At 37.2% G+C, this 24,496-nt stretch overlaps 1 protein-coding gene across 1 annotated transcript in view; it reads left to right on the top strand.

Annotated features, from left to right (window-relative positions):
* The window catches only part of PANK3 (pantothenate kinase 3), a 28,033-nt gene extending 4,041 nt beyond the window's left edge, over positions 1 to 23,992 (top strand). Inside the window, exons 2-7 of the mRNA XM_061393165.1 lie at positions 2,481 to 2,833; positions 6,992 to 7,245; positions 9,191 to 9,367; positions 10,321 to 10,444; positions 15,123 to 15,248; positions 16,626 to 23,992. Coding sequence (XP_061249149.1) covers positions 2,481 to 2,833; positions 6,992 to 7,245; positions 9,191 to 9,367; positions 10,321 to 10,444; positions 15,123 to 15,248; positions 16,626 to 16,676 — 1,085 coding nt within the window. The 3' untranslated portion in view covers positions 16,677 to 23,992. The remainder of the gene's footprint in view (positions 1 to 2,480; positions 2,834 to 6,991; positions 7,246 to 9,190; positions 9,368 to 10,320; positions 10,445 to 15,122; positions 15,249 to 16,625) is intronic.
* Positions 23,993 to 24,496: the final 504 nt, after the last annotated feature.

Raw genomic sequence — 24,496 nt, 5'->3', positions numbered from 1 at the left:
AAGAGTGAAATGCCTTTTATTCAAGAACTTGAGCCATATCTGGAATTTACTAGTGCACGTGTCCAGTTTAGAATTTTGTTCCTTAAAATAATCCACTAATGTTTTGAACATTTTCAGCTTTTGCCTTCTCTTTCTGCTAAAGAACAATTAAATCTAGTTTGGCATAGTATCCCTTTGGGCAAAAATCTACATGGGGCCAGTCTCAATTAAATAGCTTTTTAATGCTTCTCCCCTACCCTTACCAACACTTAAGGAAAGACCAAACTTTTATTTAGTTAGTTAGTTTTGGCCACACCAAGCAGCTTTTTGCTTTGCTTGGTTCCCCAACCAGGAATTGAACCCTGACCATGGCAGTGAAAGCTGGGGATCCTAACCAGTAGGCCACTAGGAAACTCCTGCACAGCTTGTTTGGAAATGAACAGTCTGCCCTTGTGGCTAGAATATCTTCTGTTTAATTACCTGAAAAGACATTCAGTTTTCTTCTTTTGCATACATAATCTGCCTGGTAGGTAGCACTCTGCTTAAGGTGGTTCTGGATATTTTTGTTACTTATGGGGGACTGATAGAGCAGTTCTCTTGGGCTTAGGTCAGAAATAGAGTAGAAGCTCCTGTTTTTTGGAGGGTCACATAAACAGATCTTGAGAGATTCTAGGAAATGCTCAAAAGACTGGAGAAGATAATGTTTATTTGCCATCATCAGAGGAGTTATTTATATTTATAGATTGTGTATTTTGTTCATTAGATGTGTATTTTGGTTCTTTTTTTTTCCCCCCACCTTGACAGTGCAGAGTTTTATTCCCAAAAGAATGAGAAATGCTTAGGCTATATGTAGGAAGTAGGATGCTTTTGTACTGTAACCTACTTTTAACCTGTCCCTAGGCTAGAAGCAACAAAGCTATTGATAGATTTGCCTGATTTCTTTAGAAAGTGATATTTTTCTTACCTCTTGGAGCTATCAGTAGGCCTGTGGTTGTACTTAACTTTGTAGTTTTATTGTAAGTAAATAAACTTTAATTTCATGGCCATTCTCCCTCTCCCTTTGGTTAATGACAAAGTAACCAGCTTAAATATTTGCTTTAATGGCAATGGCAGTTAGATCACTTGCTAGAATGAAAGGAGTGGATCATAATTAAGAACATGTATTTTCTGTATTCTGATGGCCTCCTCCATACTTTTTGAATGGTGATTGATTCTCTGGCATAAGGAAATAAATTCTAGAACTCTGCTGAACTGAAGGGATCTCTGCAAGAAAGCAGGGAGCTATCATGTTCTAGTTTGTATGTTATGGTTACTAAAACATCATGTTCTGCATTATAGCGTCTCCAGTTACCCCTCCTTTAAGAGCTGACTCTATTTTTTTTACTTATTTAAGATGGCCTCCATTGCTAGCCACCTGACAAAACAGAGAAAATTTAGTTTCTTCAGCATCTTAGTTGTTTATACAAATCTATAGGTGACAAGAGCATAGTGCCTGAACAGAGAAATGTACAGAATCCTTTCTCATTGAGTTGATGTTCCCAGTTTCTAACGGTACACTCATACCAAGTAAATATAAATGCTGAAGAAACAGAGTGGAATTTTAGAGGGAACTGCTTATCCTTGACAACTTATGCGTAATGAACTGTTAAATACCTGCTGTTAGGCATTTTGTAATCTATGTATCTTAACTATGAAATTAGTTTTCATTCACTGTCATGATGATTAAGATCCCAGAGAAGAGAAAGAGACCTTAAGGAAACTAAGGTTTTGACAGGTTAGTGGTTTCTCCAGTGTCAAACAGCCCAGTTAGTAAGAGTACCAAGTCCCAAGTCCAGATGATGCTCCCTACCCGAGTGTGCCTATCTCCAGGTAGGTTTACCTTCAACGTTATCAACAGCTAATTTTTATTAACCAGAGGCCCTTAAAGAAGCCTAGTAAGTTTAATGGGCAAAGGAAAAAGTTTCTTATAAAAGGGAGGTTCTTTTCTCTTGGGTTACTTGACATGATTCTAGACCAATTTTATTACATTAAAATCTTTTTAGAAACATTTTCAAAAGGTGATGACATACTACTATTAAGACAAAATTGGTCCTATTTTTTGTCTTAATCTCCTGGAGCACATGATAAGTATATAGTAAATGAAAAGAAATGCCTACTTGTGACAGGTGTGTGATGTATGGTTTCTGCCATACATCAGCATGGATTATCCATAGATATATATATGTCCACTCCCTCTTGAGCCTCCCTCCCACCCCTCTAGATTGTCACAGAGCAAGAATTAAAAGGTCCTTGGGATCCAGGAATCCTAGGTTTCAGGGTTTTTAGAAAATGCACAGAGTAACACTTTGAAGGGAAAAGGGTGAGTTGCACATGGAAGATGTGTCTTACCTCATAAGTTGACTGAGTGCATGGTTCACAGTAAATAAAGTTTGTGGTTAATTAACTAGTTCCTCATTTGTATTTCCAAAATCAAGATATATATTTTAATTTTTTATCCACAGCTTTCCCGTGGTTTGGCATGGACATCGGGGGAACTCTGGTAAAGCTATCATATTTTGAACCTATTGATATCACAGCAGAGGAAGAACAAGAAGAAGTTGAGAGCTTAAAAAGTATCCGGAAATATTTGACTTCTAATGTAGCATATGGATCCACTGGTATTCGGGATGTACACCTTGAACTGAAAGATTTAACACTTTTTGGCCGGAGAGGGAACTTGCACTTTATCAGATTTCCAACCCAGGACCTGCCTACTTTTATCCAAATGGGAAGAGATAAAAACTTCTCAACATTACACACGGTGCTATGTGCTACAGGAGGTGGTGCTTACAAGTTTGAAAAAGATTTTCGCACAGTAGGTATTTCACTCAAAGGCAAAAATTGATACCCGTTCTCTTCAATTTTTAAAATATGGGGCCTGGTTTCTGTCTGGTATGTTCCTTGGACTGGTTCTCTGTGCTGATACAGAGGAAGTATATATTATTGACTTGCCCCCCCCCCCCTTTTTTTTTTTAAATTTGTATTAGGATATTTGCTTTACAGTGTTGTGTTGTTTTCTGCCATACATCAGCATTGATTCCCCATAGGTGTACATATGTCCACTCCCTCTTGAGCCTCCCTCCCACCCCTCTAGGTTGTCACAGAGCACCAGGTTGAGCTCCTCATGTTGTACAGCAAATTCCCGCTGGCTATCTATTTTACATTGGCAAGGTAAAGAATCCGCCTGCCAGTGGAAGTGATGCAAGAGATATGGGTTCAGTCCCTGGGTTGGGAAGATCCCCTGGAGTAGGAAATGGCAACCCACTCCAGTATTCTTGCCTGGAAAATCCCGGGGACAGAAGCCTGGCAGGCTATGGTCCATAGAGCTGCAGAGTCAGAGGCGACAACACACACACAGTGCACGTGTTTCATTGGAGCTCTCTCAGTTCTTCCCACCCTCTCCTTCCCCAGCTGTGTGCACAAGTCTGCTCTATCTGTGTCTGTATTGCTACCCTGCAAACAGATACATCAGTACCATTTTTTTCGATTCCATATATATGTGTTAATACATGATATTTGTCTTTCTCTTTTTGACTTAGTTCACTCTGTAAAACAGGCTCTAGGTTCATCTGCCTCACTCAGTTCAGTTCAGTCGCTCAGTCATTTCCGACTCTTTGCGACCCCATGAACTGCAGCACGCCAGGCTTCCCTGTCCATCACCAACTTCCGTGTCCAATGAGTTGGTGATGCCATCCAACCATCTCACCCTCTGTCATCCCCTTCTCCTCCTGCCCTAAATCTTTCCCAGCATCAGGGTCTTTTCCAATGAGTCAGCTCTTCACATCAAGTGGCCAAAGTATTAGAGTTTCAGCTTCAACATCCGTCCTTCCAATAAACACCCAGGACTGATCTCCTTTAGAATGGACTGATTGGATCTCCTTACAGTCCAAGGGACTCTCAAGAGTCTTCTCCAACACCACGGTTCAAAAGCATCAATTCTTTGGTGCTCAGCTTTCTTTTTGTCCAACGCTCACATCCATACATGACCACTGGAAAAACCATAGCCTTGACTAGGCGGACCTTTGTTGACAAAGTGCTTTTCAATACGCTCTTAGGTTGGTCATAACTTTCCTTCCAAGGACATGGCTGCAATCACCATCTGCAGTGATTTTGGAGCCCAGAAAAATAAAGTCAGCTGCTGTTTCCCCATCTGTTTCCCATGAAGTGATGGGACCAGATGCCGTGATCTTAGTTTTCTGAATGTTGAGCTTTAAGCCAACTTTTTCATTCTACTCTTTACTTTCATCAAGAGGCTCTTTAGTTCCTCTTCACTTTCTGCCATATGGGTAGTATCATCTGCATATCTGAGGTTATTGATATTTCTCCTGGCAATCTTGATTCCAGCTTGTGCTTGCTCCACTGATCAAATTCTTTCCTTCTTGTGGCTGAGTAATATTCCATTGTAAATATGTACAACTTAATTTATCCATTCATCTACGTGACTTAACTTTTGATTGAACCATTTAAAAACCTTTATACAGTGAGTAAAAATTGGCCAGAGTTGGGCCTGTTATACATAATATTTGGTAAAATCTGGTAAGTTTAGGAACTGCTACAAAGTTACAGTAGACATAGACTCCAGTGAATTTGGTAGTGTGCAAAGCCAGATATAAATGGGGCTTGAAATATTTGCATATTGTTATTCTGTGTTTGCCTGGTTTTTTGAGTATTGATCTAGTCATCTCTCCTAAGGACACCCATCTTCCCAGACTCCAGCTAAAGTCTGTATGTTTTGATTAATAGACACCTGAATGAAGTTCCTGTTACCCCTTTTTTTCTTGGGTTTTATATCATCAACCCCACCAAATTTGAATCTTGAAGTGGGGGGAGGGGGTCATTTGGATGTGGCAAGAGGATTATGCAAGTATTGATTTCTGTGCTGGTAGGGGTTTGCCAAGATTCCAGTCCTTCCCATTAGAACAAAGATTAACAAGTTGATACTTAGATTTACTGAAATTTGTTTTTCTTGAAAATATGCACGCTGCTGCTGCTGCTAAGTCGCTTCAGTCGTGTCCGACTATGCGACCTCATAGACAGCAGCCCACCAGGTTCCCCTGTCCCTGGGATTCTCCAGTCAAGAACACTGGAGTAGGTTGCCATTTCCTTCTCCAATGCATGAAAGTGAAAAGTGAAAGAGGACTATTTAAATATGCCTGTGAATTTCTCAAAGTCATGTAAGAAAAATCTATTAATAGAGCATAAATGATCACTTATATGGCTCACAGAAGTGAATACCTTGTAATTTGGGGTAGCTTAAAAGTCTATAAATTTTTACTAAAAAATTTTTTTTTTTAGTAAAAAAAAATGATGAGTAGTACTGATTTGTATTCAGTTTATTGAGTAATCTGACCATAAATTACATGAATTTGAAACCAGTTTGTTTGGATGTGTGATACTTAATGGTTGCCAGTGTTCTTGCCAAAAGGAGTGTCCTTGAAGCCACCTCTTGTCAAGCCATTGGAAATACTGGTATTCAAATTGGAGAGTTCTAATTTTTCTTAAAAGAAATATAAGTATTTTCTAGTGATGAGGTTTTATAATATTTGTTTTTGTTGGTGTTCAGTCATTTATTAAGTTAATATTTGAGCATGTAGTATTTATTAGGTTATTGTGCTAGACACTGAGAACTCAGCTAGGAATAAGACACAGACTAGGCTGTCAAAGAGTACAGTTTCCTAGACCACATGGTTAAGTGAATTACAAATAGAAGTACAGTGCATTATGATTAATACTATTGCTATGAAAAGAGATGCCATGGGAACTCAAGGAGGATACCTGATAAGTATCCTCAGGAGTGATACCTCATAAGTCCTTAGAGAATGGGAAAGCATTATCAAAGCTCAGATCTTTTATAGCAAATATAATCTACTCTTTACTAACCAAAAATGAATTTAATAATTTCACATTAGTACTGAAACTATAATATAAACATAGGAAATTAAGGTATAACTGATTAATTTTGTATATCGGTAAGTAGAAGTAGGTAGATTCTCTGGTAGGGTCACACGGGAGGGCATAATGAAGTAGTTAGATTTAGATGCTTGTATGGACATAGATTAGGGCTTTCCAGGTGGCTCAGTGGTAAAGAATCCTGCCAGTGCAGGAGACGCAGAAGACACAGGTTTGATCCCTGGTTCGGGAAGATCTCTTGGAGAAGGTAATGGCCACCGACTCCAGTATTCTCACCTGGAAAATTCCCTGGATAGAGGAGCCTGGCGGGTTGTAGTCTGTGGCATCACAAAGAGTCGGACAGGACTGAGCACCTGAGCACCCACTTACATGTGTACATAGATCTTAATTTCTAAAGCCACACATGCTAGATCGATACAGTAAATTTTATTGGAGAATCAAATATGTAAGTGGTGTTGCTATTGTGATATTACACAAGATAAAGTTCCAAACAAAAGTGCAACACTTCTTAGTTTATATGACGGTTGCATTCCTTGTAAATTTAGGATGTATTTAAAACCGTGTAAAAAATACCTTGTATTTATACACATAGATAGATAAAACACTTGTTTACATAGGCTCAGGTTATTAAAAACATTTTCCTACTACTGTCTGAACAAAAATATCTGTCAGAATGTTCAAAGATAATGCAGAAAAAGGGTTAATTCTTTGTTTTGCACAACTGCCCGCCCACTCCAGATATCTGGTACCCCACCCAAGTCCCTGCCCACTAAATGTTAGTTTGATTCTTCCCTCCTCCCCATCTTGATGAAAACTAAAATGTCCCGACAGGTTTTCAGAATGCCTCTAGAAGTAATACTACCACTCCTGAGAACCACTGGACTAAATGAAGCCCCTAAGAGATTTTGGGGCTTCAAAATCTCTTACAAAAGAAAGCAAGTAAAAATGCAGGGGTTGTAGCTGGTTTTGAAGTTTTGTGAAGTACATGAAAATTATATACTTAAGTATTTTGAGTGCTGTTCTTTGTTCACTTTATAAAACTTGTTTTGGGGTTTGTTTACAGATTGGAAACCTCCACCTGCACAAACTGGATGAACTTGACTGCCTTGTGAAGGGCTTGCTGTACATAGACTCTGTCAGTTTCAATGGACAAGCAGAGTGCTATTATTTTGCTAATGCCTCAGAACCTGAGAGGTGCCAAAAGATGCCTTTTAACCTGGACGATCCCTATCCGCTCCTGGTAGTGAACATTGGTTCGGGAGTCAGTATTTTAGCAGTCCATTCCAAAGACAACTATAAACGAGTAACCGGAACAAGGTGGTAGCATTTTTGTTCTTAGAGCAGCATTCATATTGTTTTATTCTTAGAAATTGTGAAATTTATCTATCTATCTATATGGTAGCTTCATCAGAAAAAGTGTATTATGCAATAGCTAGAAATGTAGAGTAAAAGTTGTAGTGTTGCAGATAGTACTGTTTTATAAGGCATGTGTGTAGACTCAAACTAAAATCATGAAATGTTTGTATTGGTTAGTGTCAGTTGTCATTAAAATTTCCGTAATGAAGCATGAATTTTTATCTGGAATGATTCCAATAATACTTCCATTTTCCAAAACATTTTTCTCATTTTTATATAGATATATTTAAGTCTAAAGCTTACCACCTGCTATTTGATTCATAATAAAGTGCAGAGTATTTGGGGTTTCCCTGATGGCTCTGTGGTAAAGAATCCACCTGCCAATGCAGGAAACGTGGGTTTGATCCCTGATCTGGGAAAATCCCACATACTGCTGAGCAACTAAGCCCATGCACCACATTATTGAACCTGTGCTCTAGAGCTTGGGAGCCACAGTTGCCGAAGCCTGCGCACTAGAGCTGGTGCCCCGCATCAGGAGAAGCCAGCACTGTGAACAGCCTGTGTGCCACAACTGGAGAGTGGACCCCGCCGTCCCCTCTGTGGTGTTGCCGAAAATAATAGTGTTTTTTTTTTTTAAGTTGAAGTATTTAGCAACCTTGTAATTAATTCAATAGGATGAATTTAACATGAGTTCTTACCTGGTGGCTCAGATAGTAAAGAATCCGCCTGCAATGCAATTTAGAAGAACCAGTTCAATCCCTGGGTTGGGAAAAATCCCCTGGAGAAGGGAATGGCTACCCACTTCAGTATTCTTTGCTGGAGAATTCCATGGACAGAGGAGCCTGGTAGGGTACAGTCCACAGGGTCACAGAGTCAGACATGACTGAGCAACTTTCTTTTTTTCTATAATACCTGAAATATAGATGTGAAATGAGATTTTTAAATTTACCTTATGATTCTAATATGTACTTCATCAACTTTTAAGGAAACTTGACGAAGATAGATTTTAGGATTCTTAAATTAGGTTGTTTTGTGGCAGCGAGGGTGTGGGAGTGGAAAACACTTTATTTTTTGGCCTCTTGGTGTAACGTGAAATCTTAGCTCCTAGACCAGGGAACAAACCCACGGCCCCTGCTTTGGCAGCACAGAGTCTTAACCACTTGACTGCCAGGGAAGTCCCCAGAAAAACTTGTAATTTCAATATAGTACACCTATTTGAATGGTACTTAAATTTAATTAGTATTCTATTTCTATGGTGACTGAAAATCTACCTCCATTGTAACTCTATGCCAGAGAATTACAGGGAAGTATTACCTACTTAAGTCAATTCAAAAAGATAGAAATTCAGTCTGTTAACTAGATTCCAACAGTGATTCAGGAGTAGAATCTGTTAGAAATTCAGGTGAGATTAAAGGAGCAAAGGTTTTGATTTTAAGGATTAGAGAAACATGATTTCATTTTATGAGCATATTCAAAGAGTATTAAAACCAAGTTAATTTCTGTCTGTAAATGATCTCACTGTATTCATTTCAGAGTCATGTAAATGTTTATGTGTTGACTTAGAGTTACAATTTTCCTTTTAATTTGTGTGGTGCTAACTTTTGTTTAAACACTCGTTTTTCACGCACACAATGACGCGCGTTTTCAGCAGTTACAGTGTGCAGTACCAGGTGAAGACATGAGACACAGAAGGTCTCCCGTGTCATGTTGTTTCCACAACAGGATTTTTTTCCTTTGGTTTATTCTTTGATCTGATAAGTTTGGTTTTGCTTTGCATTTTTCTTAGGTTTAGTAAATGTTTTCTATTCATGTGTTTAACTGAATAAGTGAGTGCTCCATCCTTTTACATTGGAGAAAGAATGCAGTGTGTAAATGCAACTTACCACATTTTGTTTGTTTTCTTTAGCCTTGGAGGGGGTACCTTTCTGGGTTTATGTAGCTTGTTGACTGGCTGTGAAAGTTTTGAAGAGGCTCTTGAAATGGCATCGAAAGGTGACAGCACGCAAGCTGACAAACTCGTCCGTGATATTTACGGGGGAGATTATGAAAGATTTGGTCTGCCTGGCTGGGCCGTGGCATCTAGGTAAATTTAACATTTACACTGTAATTAAGCTTGCTTACTTAGGTTTTAGAAAGCAGTGTATCAGGAAGTTGTAAGGGGGCTTCCTTTTACCCAGTTCATTTATAAGTTTTGAATATCTGTGTGATTTCAAAATTAAATTTACATTACGAAGTCTCCCCTCAGTGCGTTGTAGGAAACTTCTATTCATTCTTGAGTATCCGTCTAGTGTTTCTCTATGCAAATACAAATACATATCCTTATCCTCCTCTTCTAAAAGGTAACTTTTAGAAGATAACGTTAAAATGCCATTATATAGCATTTTATAGCATACAGTATACAGTTCACTCCCCTTACCATGGTCCTGCACCTACACAATCAGCCATCCTCAGATTAAAAATATGTCCCGAAAGTTGCAAAAGCAAAATTTGAATCTGCTGTGCCTGGGCAGCTATTTACATAGTGCTTATATTGTATTAAGTAATATGGAGATGATGTGTATATATATATATATATATAGGTTATATGGAAATACTACATCATTTTGTACAAGGGACCTGAGCATCTATTGATGTTGGTGTCCAAGGAGGGTCCTGGAGCCAGTCCTTCATGGATAAGAGGGGTGGTTGTGTCGTCTGGAACAGCATTATTTCCTAGTCTGTTTGCCTGCTCCCTTACCTCTCTCTCTCTTTTTCCACCTCCGTCTTCCTCTTTGTCCTCCCTTTTCTGCGTCCCCTCCTTCTTCTCTCTCTTTCATGAATAGCTTCATGGTGTTTCATTGTGTGACGATCAGTTTGATGTATGTTTGGGTTGTTCCCAGTGTCTGCTATGTGCAGGTCCTTGGGTCATTAAGTAACTTTGTACATGTATACCTTATTTTGCACATGTGTAGATTTATCTGTAGGCTGTAGTTCCAAAATGTATGAGCTGTTGCTTGTTAATCAGCAGATTTGATTTTGTTTTTCATTTCTCTGCAGTTTTGGGAATATGATTTATAAGGAGAAGCGAGAATCTGTTAGTAAAGAAGATCTAGCAAGAGCTACTTTAGTTACTATCACCAATAACATTGGTTCTATAGCACGAATGTGTGCTGTTAATGAGGTAAGTTTTTTTAATTACATGAAAAATGTGAGTTGGGGTTTTCTGTACATGTAGCAGGATTCTTAAGGAGGCCTCTAGGATTTAGATCTCTTAATCCATTAAATCCCAAGGTACACTAATATATATGTTACCTGCCCAACTGTGATACTTCATTTAAAGGAGCAGATCATTCAAATCGGAAATTAGGACAAAGAGATATTTACATTTATCCAGCAACCTTTTCGGAAATGTTTGGCCTAAATATCTTGAAATCGTAAAAGAGAGATTCCCCCTAAACAGTAAAACATTTTGAGGTAACTAAATCCTGAAAGTGTGGGTGCTTTGTGTTTTTTCTTCCTGTTAATGTTGCACTTGATGAGAACTTGGAGGTTCCTTGCTGCCCTCGGCTTCTTTACAGTGCTGCCTTGTTGCATATGGATCAAGCAGCATTGTACAGGGCTATGAAGGCGCTGAGGCTGCTCTGCACATGACATTTGAGTGGTGGACACGTACAGAAAGCATGTACTGCTGGGTTTACCTCATAATTGGTTATGTTTGTTAAAGAAGATCGTACAGTTCTGCCTTCATGTAGTAGGTATATGTGCCCATTTAGTTGTTGTAAATATAGTTGGAAATTGTACTTTATGAAGGACTTCTTCATTTGTTCACTCTTTCGTTTATTCATTGAATAAATATTTGCAGAGTATCATTTGCCAGGTATTATTCTGGGCACTTGAGGTAAATTAGTGAAGAAAACAAAAATCCCTGACTTTGTGAAGCTTACAGCTGTTCTAGTGATACAGTAAATAAGTAAATTGTTTAGTATTAGGTAGGAAATGCTATTTTTTAAAAAGGGAAAATTACGGACTTTCCTGGCGGGTTAGGTAGTTAAGACTCTGAGCTTCCATTGCAGGGAGTGTGGGTTCAATCCCTGGTCAGGGAACTAAGATCCTATATGCCAGGTGCAGCAAAAAAAAAAAGAGAGAGAGAAAATTAAACAAATTAAACAGAATTGTGAGTAGACCAAAGATTGGCAGAGGACAAATTAAGTAATTAGGTAGTTAAAGGAAGCCTTTGTTGAAAATGTGACTCTTAGGCAAAGATTTGAATAAGGTGAGAGAATCATGGGTGCAGATCTTGGGGGATAGGGAGGCTCCAAGAGAGAGAACAACTATGCAAAAGCTTGAATTAATGCTCTGAATTATTCCAAATTTAAAATCAGAATTCTGTCTTTTAAGTTTCTTTATAACAGTGTAGTAAGTTAGTTGAGGGAGCTACTAGCAGGTGTTTTAACCTAAAGTTGGGAAATATTTCACTTTGAGGGGCTGACAGTAATCTGGGACCTTTTTTATTAGCTCTTACAGGTCCATTTTTACTGACGAATTAACAGTAATTAAGGCCATACACCACAAGACACCAAGTCACAGGTTCCGAAATACTGTGTTTAGTTGCTCTGTTACATCCAACTCCTGTGACCCCATGGCCTATAGCCCACCAGCTCCTCTGTCCATGGGATTTTCAGGCAAGAATATTGGAGTGGGTTGCCATTTCTGACCCAGGGCTTAAACCCTCATCTCCTGCATTATAGGCAGATTCTTTACCACTGAGCCATTTACCACTTTACTACTGAGTTCAGTTCAGTCGCTTAGTCGTGTCCGACTCTTTGTGACCCCGTGGACTGTGGCATACCACACCTCCCTGTCCATCACCGACTCCTGGAGTTTACTCACACTCATCTCCATTGAGTCGGTGATGCCATCCAGCCATCTCATCCTCTGTCGTCCCCTTCTCCTCCTGCCCTCAATCTTTCCTAGCATCAGGGTCTTTTCCATTGAGTCAGTTCTTCGTATCAGGTGGCCAAAGTATTGGAGTTTCAGCTTCGACATCAGTCCTTCCAATGAACACTCAGGACTGAGCTCCTTTAGGATGGACTGGTTGGATCTCCTTGCAGTTCAAGGGACTCTCAAGAGTCTTCTCCAAAACCACGGTTTAAAAGCATCAATTCTTTGGCGCTCAGCTTTCTGTATAGCACAACTCTCACATTCATACATGACCACTGGAAAAACCATAGCCTTGACTAGACGAAGCTTTGTTGGCAAAGTAATGTCTCTGCTTTTGAATATGCTGTCTAGGTTGGTCATAACTTTCCTTCCAAGGAATGAGTGTCTTTTAATTTCATGGCTGCAATCACCATCTGCAGTGATTTTTGGAGCCCCCAAAAATAAAGTCAGCCACTGTTTCGCCATGAAGTTATGCGACTGGATGCCATGATCTTAATTTTCTGAATGTTGAGCTTTAAGCCAACATTTTCACTCTCCTCTTTCACTTTCATCAAGAGGTTCTTTAGTTCTTCTTCACTTTCTGCCGTAAGGGTGGTGTCATCTGCATATCTGAGGTTATTAATATTTCTCCCGGCCATGTTGATTCCACCTTGTGCTTCTTCAGCCCAGGATTTCTTACGGTGTACTCTGCAAACAAGTTAAATAAGCAGGGTGACAATATACAGCCTTGACGAGCTCCTTTACCTATTTGGAACCAGTCTGTTGTTCCATGTCCAGTTCTAACTGTTGCTTCCTGACCTGCATATACGTTTCTCAAGAAGCAGGTCAGGTGGTCTGATATTCCCATCTCTTTCAGAATTTTCCACAGTTGATTGTGATCACACAGTCAAAGGCTTTGGCATAGTCAATAAAGCAGAAATAGATGTTTTTCTGGAACTCTCGTGCTTTTTCAATGATCTATTGGATGTTGGCAATTTGATCTGTGGTTCCTCTGCCTTTTCTGAATCCAGCTTGAACATCTGGAAGTTCACAGTTCACGTATTGTTGAAGCCTGGCTTGGAGAATTTTGAGCATTACTTTACTAGCGTGTGAGATGAGTGCTACTGTCCGGTAGTTTGAGCATTCTTTGGCATTGCCTTTCTTAGGGATTGGAATGAAAACTGACCTTTTCCAGTCTTCTGGCCACTGCTGAGTTTTCTAGATTTGCTGGCATATTGAGTGCAGCACTTTCACAGCATCATCTTTTAGGATTTGAAATAGCTCCACTGGAATTCCATCACCTCCACTAGGTTTGTTTGTAGTGATGGTTCATTAGGCCCACTTGACTTCACATTCCAGGATGTCTGGCTCTAGGTGAGTGATCATACTATTGTGATTTTCTGGGTCATGAAGATCTTTTTGTACAGTTCTGTGTATTCTTGCCACCTCTTCTTAATATCTTCTGCTTCTGTTAGGTCCATACCATTTCTGTCCTTTCTTGAGCCCATCTTTGCATGAAATGTTCCCTTGATATCTCTAATTTTTTTGAAGAGATCTCTAGTTTGCCCATTCTATTGTTTTCTTCTGATCAGTTCTTTGCACTGATCACTGAGGAAGGTTTTCTTATCTCCTTGCTATTCTTTGGAACTCTGCATTCAAATGGGTATATCTTTCCTTTTGTCTTTTGCTTTTCGCTTCGCTTCTTTTCACAGCTATTTGTAAGGCCTCCTCAGATAGCCATTTTGCTTTTTTGCATTTCTATTTCTTGGGGATGATCTGATCCCTGTCTCCTGTACAGTGTCATGAACCTCCATCTATAGTTCATCAGGCAGTCTGTCTATCAGATCTAGTCTCTTATATCTATTTTTCACTTCTACAGTATAATCATAAGGGATTTGATTTAGGTCATACCTGAATGGTCTAGTGGTTTTCCCTACTTTCTTCAATTTAAGTCTGAATTTGGCAATAAGGAGTTCATGATCTGAGCCACAGTCATTTCCTGGTCTTGTTTTTGCTGACTGTATAGAGACTGTACTGAGCCATTGGGGAAGCCAGTCAAGGGCATAGTTTTCACTATTCACAAATTCAGTATGCAAAAATGTATACTCTATTATTGTGACAGTAGATACAGATTTTCTGGAAATTCAAACATTGCTTTCTCCATCAGTGATTTTCTAATCTTAGAGGTACCTAAGGAACCAAATTAAAGAGTGACTTGATGGGTTAGGCCGGGTACAGAGAATGCTGGAACCCTGGGAATTGGATGGCTATGCCAGAATTCCAGTCCGTGTTATCTCCAGTGCTAAAGATAAAGTTCTCATATTATTGCTGAGCATAAGCTGCAACATGCTGACCAGTTTACAGCTTTTTTAAAAAATTAAACACCTCTGAAATACTTTCTTTGGTTTGTCTCCTTTTGTCTCATCAGTAATGTTTCTCCAAATTACTTTCTTTGCTAGATGTATTATTTATAGCCATTTTCAATAACAAGTCTGTCTCTAGATCATTTACCTAGAGACTTTCTAAACCATTTCTGTTTTGATTAGGCTTTAGTTTTTAGAGCAGGTTTAGGTTCACAGCAAAACCGAGTGGAAAGCCCAGAGTTTGCGTGCAGCCTTGACCCCGCAGATGCACGGCCTCCCCCGCTCTCAGTGTCCAGCCCAGTTTGGTCCGTTTGTTGCAGTTGGTGAACCTCACTGAGAGTCCATAGTTCACTTCTGAGGTCACTCTTAGTGTATATTCTGTGAATTTTGACAAGTGTAGTGACTTGTCCTGAAATAATTTTTTAAGTGTTCAGGATGATGAAGGCATATAGCAGGAATGTAGAAGGCACTAATAAAAGGTAGTAATTGTTTATAGATGTAAATACTCATCTGTATTGTATTGTAAAATCTACCTGATAATTCTTTTTTCAAGTTATTTTCCTTCTTTTCTTTTAGAAAATAAACAGAGTTGTCTTTGTTGGAAACTTTTTGCGTGTCAATACTCTCTCAATGAAACTTTTGGCATATGCACTGGACTATTGGTCAAAAGGTCAACTGAAAGCGTTATTTCTGGAGCATGAGGTACGATAGGAAAAACCAAGTTTTGTGAATTTTAATAGCATGCTTTTGTATACAGGTTTCATATATTGTTCTTTGCCTGGTACTTTTAAAGTAAAGTATAAAAATGTGATTTACCTGAATAGTGTATGGTTCCCGCACTTCAGTTGCGTTCGGGGGTGGGGGTCACTGACACCTTGCAGGCTTCCCTTTAGGATGAGAATGTCACAGTTCTGACCAAGAGAGGGCAGTGTCAGATCTGTGAGCTCATTAAATTCTGGGACTGCTTTTATACTTAGTGGATTTGTTACATTGTTTTGTTTTTTTCTCCCTGAGAGAACAAATGTTAAATATGAACAGTAAAAATACATATATAATTTAGTAATGAAAATCTCTTTATTCCTCCTACCACAACCTCACCCCTACCTCCAGAGGTAACCTCAACCACTGTTGACATTTTTGGAGTTCATTCTTTAAGATTTTTTTTTTTTTTCTTTCACTATACCCAGTTACTTTCTGACCTGGCCAAATACCAGTTCACAAAATGTTTTGAATTATGTAAATGTACCTTGAATTGGTTTGTTTCTGATCAGTTAGATACTTTATTAATCATCTTCATAATACAGATTCTGAGTGTCTGTTCTGCTCTCACGAGCTCCCATGTGTTGTTGCCGTAGCTCTTGCTGTACACGTGAGAACGGGCACTCCTGTGCAGGTCCACCTGGCATGCCCTGTGCTGTTGGCAAGCAGAGCCCCAGGAACTTTGTTCAGGAAAAGCAAGGAGAGCACAGAATTGCCATAATAGTCCAGGAAGCTTTAATAACTAGAAGTCACTGTTTATATATTTCAGAGGTCTATATCTTGAGAATACAGGCTTTAAGAAAAAATTTTTTTCAGTAGCTGATAACAGATTGGTAGCTTTCTTCTTTTTTTTTCTTTATTTTTTTTCTTTAAGTGTATAAACATTTGTTAGAAAGTTAGGGAATTCCCTGGTGGTTCAGTGGTTAGGCTTCTGAGCTTCCATTGCTACAGGCACGGGTTTGCTACAGGAACTGGGATCCCACAAGCTGTGGAGCAGCAGCCAGTAAATAAGCTTTAAAAAAAATAAGTTGTCTGTTCTTTTATCCCAAGCATCCATCCAGCTGCCTGTCAGCTGTTAAGATGTTTGATTACTGTCATAAATGCCCTTGAAATCTTCAGGATAACAGAACATACACCTTTGCTTAAAACCCCTTGTTCCTTGCATTATAGCCACTACCTTTCTTCACACCCCGAGGAAGCCATCCTTTCTGAATTGATGTTCTTAAATAGATTATACCAAATATGTGTTTATAATAACGGTTAATAGTACATGCTAATTTAAAGCTGCACTACATGAATAATTGTTTTTAAATTATACAGGGATATTTTGGAGCAGTCGGTGCACTTCTTGGTCTGCCAAATTTCAGCTAAAGTATCAGGTTTATCTCTGCTAATGTCATTCAAGAGGATCTGAAAACCAGAGGCATTATTACTGAGTTATTTTTCACTGGGAACCAAAGGATAAAAGAGTAGCACTCTTCCTGTTGATTTTTAAGTGTCAGAATGGTAAGCTGCTAAACGTTGCCATGTTAAAAAGAGAGCTCCAGTAACATGAAATATTTCTAATTGGATTGCTTTTCTTTCTGTATATAGCCAGTGTTAAATCCTTAAATGCAATACAGCCTCTGATGATTGAGCTTCCTCTCAAAAAGACTTTCTATTTATTTTATGTAGCCAGCATTGCAGTACTGTATGTTCAAACATGAATCTTAAAGTCTCAGAAATGTTTCACTCATGAAAATAATTGATTCTGAATATTTGTTACAAATCTGTTCTGTGTGTGTTTTGGTTACTAATACATGGATAGTAACATACCCTGTGTGGAATCTTACTGAAATGGCAATTAGAAATGATCGTTTTTATGTGATTTTAGAAATGTTAAAGAAATATTAATTATTCATTATTGTTTTCCAAACATATCTTCTCCCAAAAAGTGTGTTTATGTGATCTACCCCCAGAAGTATAAGCTCTTTCAAATGCCATAATTTAATAGAAATACTATTGTTAAACATTACCTGGAATTTCAGAGTGAACCCTAGGAAATCACCACATAATTGGCGATACTGCATTTTTTGTATTTTGATTATCAGTACATTTATATGTTTATCAGTACATTTAAAAATGATTTTTAATTGGAGGCTTAATTACTTACTTGAAAATCTGTTCGTTGAGGTTCCAGAATGCTTCAAATGGGGCGTAGTTAGTTTACGTGTATTGGTAGGGTTCTGTGCTCTTTCTACACCACATCTATCTTAGGCCCAGAGTTAGCCATTTCTGTTTACTTACGTCTGAAGCATCAAAGCTAAAGACTTTCTTCTTTTATGAGCAGCAACAAAATCATTTATTCTAAATGGATGTTAAGGAAATCTAAAGGTCAATGGTTTTGAAACTGGGAATCTGAGGCAGTATTGCAGAATTATGAAAGGATCATTGTATATTCTGGTAATAAAAACATAGTTCCAAAATTTGTATATCCATTTGCCTTGGAATTCTATATTTTGAAGTCATTTTTAAATAATGCTATAAATTTTTTCAGATGTTTACTTTTGCAGTAACGTTTTGGAGATCCAATAATAGTTCAGCGAAGTTTTCTGAGACTGTTAGTGCTGATTTTAGGTAGTTGAAAGACTTGGGGAAATTAGGAAAAAATAATTCACTTCCTTAAATTACATCTGGATGTAATCTGGATGTATTTTGAAAATCTGGATGTACTTTGAAGAGTTTAAAACTTGTTTACAGAAAGGAAGAAATGTTACAGTGTGTTTTTACAGTACAGTTTTGCTCCATAAAGAACAATTTTCAGTTGACTCTCAAGAGCTGCTTGATAAAAATATTTCTCAAGTTTTGCATTCAAATACTTAAAATTCAGTTTTTCTTTCTCTGTAGACATGAACATATGAATAAGAGTAATGTTCAGAGGGGAAAGCATGTGAATGTAATTTTTTAGAATTTAGAATGTTTGGAACTTTGAATTCATTTCAGTCAGTGGTCATTTTGAAAATCTATAATGATTAAACATTTTCTGCTTAAATGTTTCCATTTTGTGACTAGATATTTCAGCCAAAAGCTATCTGTTTATTTTAGAATTTTGTGATTTGGGTATCTGTACAAAAATATTTTGCTTTAAAATGATAGCTTTAAGTTTTACACTTGTGACAAATCGTATGTTAGCAGTTACAGGTTTGGGGCTGTCTTTAAAAGAAACGGAATGGTAAAAGTATATAAAATTTAATTTGATCAATACTTTGGTTAATTTGGGACTATGATTCATACTTTTTGTCTTTTGAACCTGAAGCTCTGCCTTTTAAAATGCATATAAAGTGAACGACTTGGCTTTTCTCTTGTATAGTCTAGAATGACTGGAATAACTAATAAGTATTTCTAATAAGAACATAGAGTTGTGATGAAGGCTGCCAAGATTCTAGTTTTTTATTACAATCCCAAGAAAATGCTTGTAAGCCTACAGTGGTAAATAGGTTTGGTTCTAATCCCAGTCAACTTAATGCTGCAGAGCTCCTAAGTACTTGAACAGTGCTAATAGAAATCAATATGAGAAATCAATGTCTAGTAGACACATTTAAAAAATAAAAAGAAACAGATGAGATTCTTTTAAATTAAACATTTTTATTTAATGCAGTGTATGTTACCATTTCAACATGTAATACATTTAAAAAGTTACCTAGGAGTTTTTTAAAGGATTGTTGCTACTTAGTCTTCAAAGTCAGCATATACTTCACACTTATAGCACAACTCAGTTTAACCTATTTCAAGTTTTCAGTAACCACATTTGAGTAGTGGTTATTGTACTAGTGTAGTTTCTGGAACTAGCTCTTAGAACTATGAATATGGGAACCTAATTTTTAAAAAACAAAAAGAGGGAAAAGAAGTACCTTGTTTGGCCTAGTTTATTTTACTCAGGCTGTATTTCTGACCATTCCAAAAATTATCTTACATTGTATCCTGCCATCTCATTATAGTATGTATCAGTCTTCTAATGATACTAATAAAATTACCCAAGACACATGCCTGCCATCCTCATCAGTCTGTCAAAATATGTATTTCCTTCACTGAAGTAAATGTGATGATTCCAGTGTCTTAAACTCCCCCCGCCACCCCTGACATCTTGTCTAACTGAACTTTGAGAAGCCAATTCTAAAGAACTGAAAACAGACCCTTTTAGTTCTTCATTGAGTTCCGTACACACAAAGAGAATCGTGTTTATAACTTTGTCTTTGATTTTCGTTTTTAAACCCCGGCAGTAACATTTTCAAATGCAGGGGGCACTGCCAGCTTGTTTTGGGGCTGCGTGAAGAGCACAAGGTCTTGAACCTTCCACCACCACTACCACCATCCCTTCCCATAGAAGATTACCTTTTAACTCGACTTGGAGAATTAATGGCCTTCTGTTCTACACCCTAACTTCTCCCAAGACAGCGTACTTGTAGACCTCCTTGTTTCTTGACATGGGTGTCCCCTACTCAGCTGCTGTAGTTTAAATAGGTGGACTGTTAGTTTAGATAAAGTTAGTGCCATCGCCAGTGATACATGTGGTGTCTTGACAGTCCTTCTAGAGGTTCAGATTGTTTGCCAAATGTTAGACTTTATAAAGATTCCTGAATTTTTTTACCTTTGCGTGCAAATGTGTTTGTTGTACTTTAAGTACCAGTTCCTAAAAGACCATTTCTGTAAGAAAAATTATGTAGCTCAGAGGGAAGAGGTTTCTTCTATGTTCAGTGGTACTCTTGCCTTCTAAGAGCAGTCCACCACATCTTGCCTTGATTTCTAAGATTACATTCTTGGGTGGAAAGCTTAGCGAGGCAATAGTTTGCAAATGTCCTTTATAACCACTCTGCTGATTATATGCAAAGTTTTTTATATCTTGTTTATTTTTTTTCTGTTGAGCACTTTATGCTTTTTAGTCTGTTGCATTTGAGAGTGGTTTAGAAAGTTTTTCTCTTCTAAAAGCCATGTAAAAACCGATAAAGGATAATCACTAGAAAAATGAGTATGTATTATTTTGTATTTAACTTATTTGTTTTGTGGTATGTATAAGCAAAATATTAGAAATGTACTGCATTTTTGTAATAATACTTTTGACCTTAATTTAACATGATTTTCATGAAATGTCTCTGATGTCCTATTTTCCCAATAAGGTTGATTAGGGTGTTTTATTGTAATATGGAAGGAATTCAGCCAACTGTGTTTCTGTCATGAGATAATAATCTCAGAAAGTAATGTGCTTTATCTATATTACTGCCTGTTTTCAGTATTTGAGACAGTTGCTTTATATTTCTACTGAGCCTAGTAAAAGATTAGCAAAGGCCTCAAAAAATGAGTAATTTTTTTAAAGATATTTTAATAATCTATTGAAAATAATGGTTCCATGAAAAGTAAACCACTCCATCTTTTCAGACATATAATTTTGTTTTAATTTATTGTAATTGGAGGCTAATTACTTTACAATATTATGGTGTTTTTTGCCATACATTGACTTGAATCCACCACAGGTGTACATGTGTCCCCCATCCTGATGCCACCTCCCACCTCCCTCCCCATCCCATCCCTCGGGGTCATCCCAGTGCACCAGCCCTGAGCACCCTGTCTCATGCATTGAACCTGGACTGGCGATCTGTTTCACATATGGTAATATACATGTTTAAATGCTATTCTCCCAAATCATCCCACCCTCGCCTTATCCCACAGAGTCCAAAAGACTCTTCTTTACATCTGTGTCTCTTTTGCTGTCTCACATACAGGGTGATCATTACCATCTTTCTAAATTCCATATATATGCGTTAGTATAGTGTATTGGTGTTTTTCTTTCTGGCTTACTTCACTCTGTATAATCGGCTCCAGTTTCATCCACCTCATTAGAACTGATTCAAATGTATTCTTTTTAATGGCTGAGTAATACTCCATTGTGTGTATGTACCACAGCTTTCTTATCCATTTGTCTGCTTATGGGCATCTAGGTTGCTCCCATGCCCTGGCTATTATAAACAGTGCTGCGATGAACATTGGGGTACACGTCAGACACATATACATGTTCAGTGAGTTCCACTTCCACAAGTTTAAATGCGTTCTCTATCTCGTGTCTTCAGTGGGTGTGGGATCATAACTTGGCATTGTATTAGAAATAGCACCAGGAGCTGATGTAACGTCTTTGAATGTTATCTTATTTGTGAAATGAAGGTTTAATTTGTTAACACTGGGGAATGACTGGATAATCATCAGGATCCTGAGAAAGATAGTTAGTTGCTCCATTCATGGAAGCATTTGAGATTGTTCAGCTATGTGGCATCATGTTTTATAAAGTTTGTTTTATTTGTATCTGTTAAGAGATAGTAACTTTTGGATTCTCACTAACAGAATGGTATTAGTTTTGTTATTGCCTGTAATGGCCAAGTAATAGATACACCTTAAAGTACTATCAAGGGGTTTTTATATATATATATATATATATATATATATATATATATATATAAACGTGTGTATGTGTGTGTGTGTGTGTGCTTTAATCTGTAAAGCTATCTAGGATTTTATTGTGCTTTAACTTCAAAATTATATGGGCATTATTAGAACTTTTACATTGTACAAAAAGAAACATACCACTAAATTTATGGATGTTTGAATGTTAAATACATTTGGGATTTTCTTCAGTAATCCTTTTCTTTAGTGTCAACCCCCTGGACTATAGCCCACTAGGCTCCTCTCTGTCCATGGGATTCATACTGGAGTGGGCTGTTATTCCCTTTTCCAGAGGATCTTCCCGACCCAGGGATCAAACCCAAGTCTCCTGCATTGTAGGCAGATTCTTTACCATCTGAGCCACCAGATTTTTGATCATTTTGAGTGGATACAGATGTGGGATAAACCCCTCCTAGAATTATTTATTGCTTTTGTCAAACACAATTCATAGTGGGATTTATAAAACGCAATGTTAATAACCTGTGAGTTGAAATATAATGGATTATAGTTATCTACATCAAATCTGATAAAGACCTAAAATACCTTTATCTTTTGGATTACCTGAGAATAATCAGACTGGGCATGTATCTGACATTTCCAGCTTAATAAATTTAGCAGTGAGTTGATTTTGGGACTTCAGGTATTACAATTGGTACTGAATGATGTGTTTGAGAGGAAGTCAATTTTTTTTTCCTTAAGAAAACCCCCTAAGTCTTAACATTCTGGCTCTTTCTGTAGTCAAGAGGTTATCTCTCTTTTTAGATTTTCAGTCTTTTTTTGCTGTAGCTGCCGTTAATTTTGTGTTTAAAGAACTAATGAGGAATATATTTTTCAAAGGAGTGAATAAAGTTAAAATTCAAGATTTTGAATTGTATAAATATGCAACTACGTTTCAAGATTTGCTGTTTTTTTTTTTTTCTATTAACATCTTTCATACATTGCAGTGCTTACAGTTTTCAGTAGCTTTCAGAGAAAACATTTCAGTTTTGTATAATTTGTGGAATGTACATCAGTAATGCAGATCGTCTGAGATTATTTTAGCTATACATAGTATCTGAATCATGGATCTCATTCCTAGCAAAGTAGGTAGTCAGCACAGGTTTTAAGCCATTTTGAAATCTGCTGCTTTTTTCTGAGGTGCCCTTTTTAGTTAACATTTAGAAACAAAAGATAACTATATAGACCTAACATCATATTCTGGTCTCCTTGTCCCAAATGTAATTAATGGAATATGGATGTAAGTCAGGTTAAGATGTTTTGTCATTTTTTAAAAATACATTGTGTGCTCTGACTTTTTATTTGAACTAAAGTGAAATGATATAGTGATTTGACTTTTTAACTGAAGTTGAATGGTACTTGTCTTAATTCTGTCCACTTACAGAGTCGAATCATACCTAGAATATGTTTAATTATACAAGCCATTTCCATTTCAGTTGCCTTATTCTGTCTATTGCATTGTTCTTGCCAAGTCTAACCTCTGTTATGTTGAAATTATTCTAACACTGAACCTGTGATGTAAAAATGTATGATGTGCTACAAATTTTATTCATAATAAACTAAGTTATAGCCTATTGTAACCTATAAAACATTTCTTGTAAATCATCTAATTTATTTTTTCATTTATGTACAGTTTATGTAAAAATTTAAAATATTTGTTGTGATCTGTTCTATAAACATTCCCTTTTTCTTTTCCTTAAGTCTTATCTGCATGAAGGAAACTTGGGTTTTGCTTGTTGTATTAATTGGCCAACTTAAGTACTCTCTACCTTCTTTTCTATAGTTTAACTTTTTCTAGTTTTGTTCATATTCTAAATAAATGTTAAAATCATGCTTTTTATTTCCTACTTTGCAAATAAATTCTCTAAGTTATTTACCATGTTATCTTTTTGTTTCTTTATTTTAGGTATTTTACTCCCACATTTCTACTTCAATTAAATACAAGGTTTTAACTGAAATTAACTACAAAGATCATCTGTAGTTGAAGGCTACATACATAGTTTTAAGTGTTTCATTCAAAATAAATTTATTCCAGGAGGGAAAGAAAGGTCTTATGTTGGCTTTTATATGTATAGCTGTATACATTTTGAAAGGAAGACATCTCTTTTCTGTTGACATGTTCTTTAAAGGCTTGTATTGTGTATTGAATATGGTTAATTTTTCTGCACCTAAAAGTCTTGATAATCTCCTATGCAAAAAGCTTAATAAACTTTTAAAATATTGCTATGCTTCTGGTTATAGGAGTTTTTAAGTTTTGTTTTCTAAAATAAACTTAGAAAACCTGACTCCTGTATTTTAACAATTTTAATAAAGAGTCCTGATCCCCTGTGTTTTCAGATTTCTTAGACACCTCTTCAGGTTTTCAGGACAACTGTTTAATACCTCAAAAAATGTATTTCAGTGAATTTTAAACTACTGGTTTTTGTTTAGTTTTTGACCTCTTTTTTGTAATCAAGTTTATTGAGATATGGTTTTAAGTACAATAATATATATGTGTGTGTGTATATAAATGTTTATTTGGCTATACCAGCATGTGTGATCTTTAGTTGCAACATGTGGGATCTGGTTCCCTGACCAGGGATTACAACTGGGCCTCTCCCATTTAGAACGCAGAGTCTTCCCTGGACCACCAGGGAAGTTCCTGAAGTACAGTAATACTTCACTTCTTACAATTAAGTGAATATGATAAGTTTATGTACTCACGTAACTAGCCCTCCAAGATACTT

Source organism: Bos javanicus, chromosome 20 (assembly GCF_032452875.1).
Source record: "Bos javanicus breed banteng chromosome 20, ARS-OSU_banteng_1.0, whole genome shotgun sequence".
NCBI lineage: Eukaryota > Metazoa > Chordata > Mammalia > Artiodactyla > Bovidae > Bos > Bos javanicus.
This window is presented reverse-complemented; position numbering and strand designations above follow the sequence as displayed.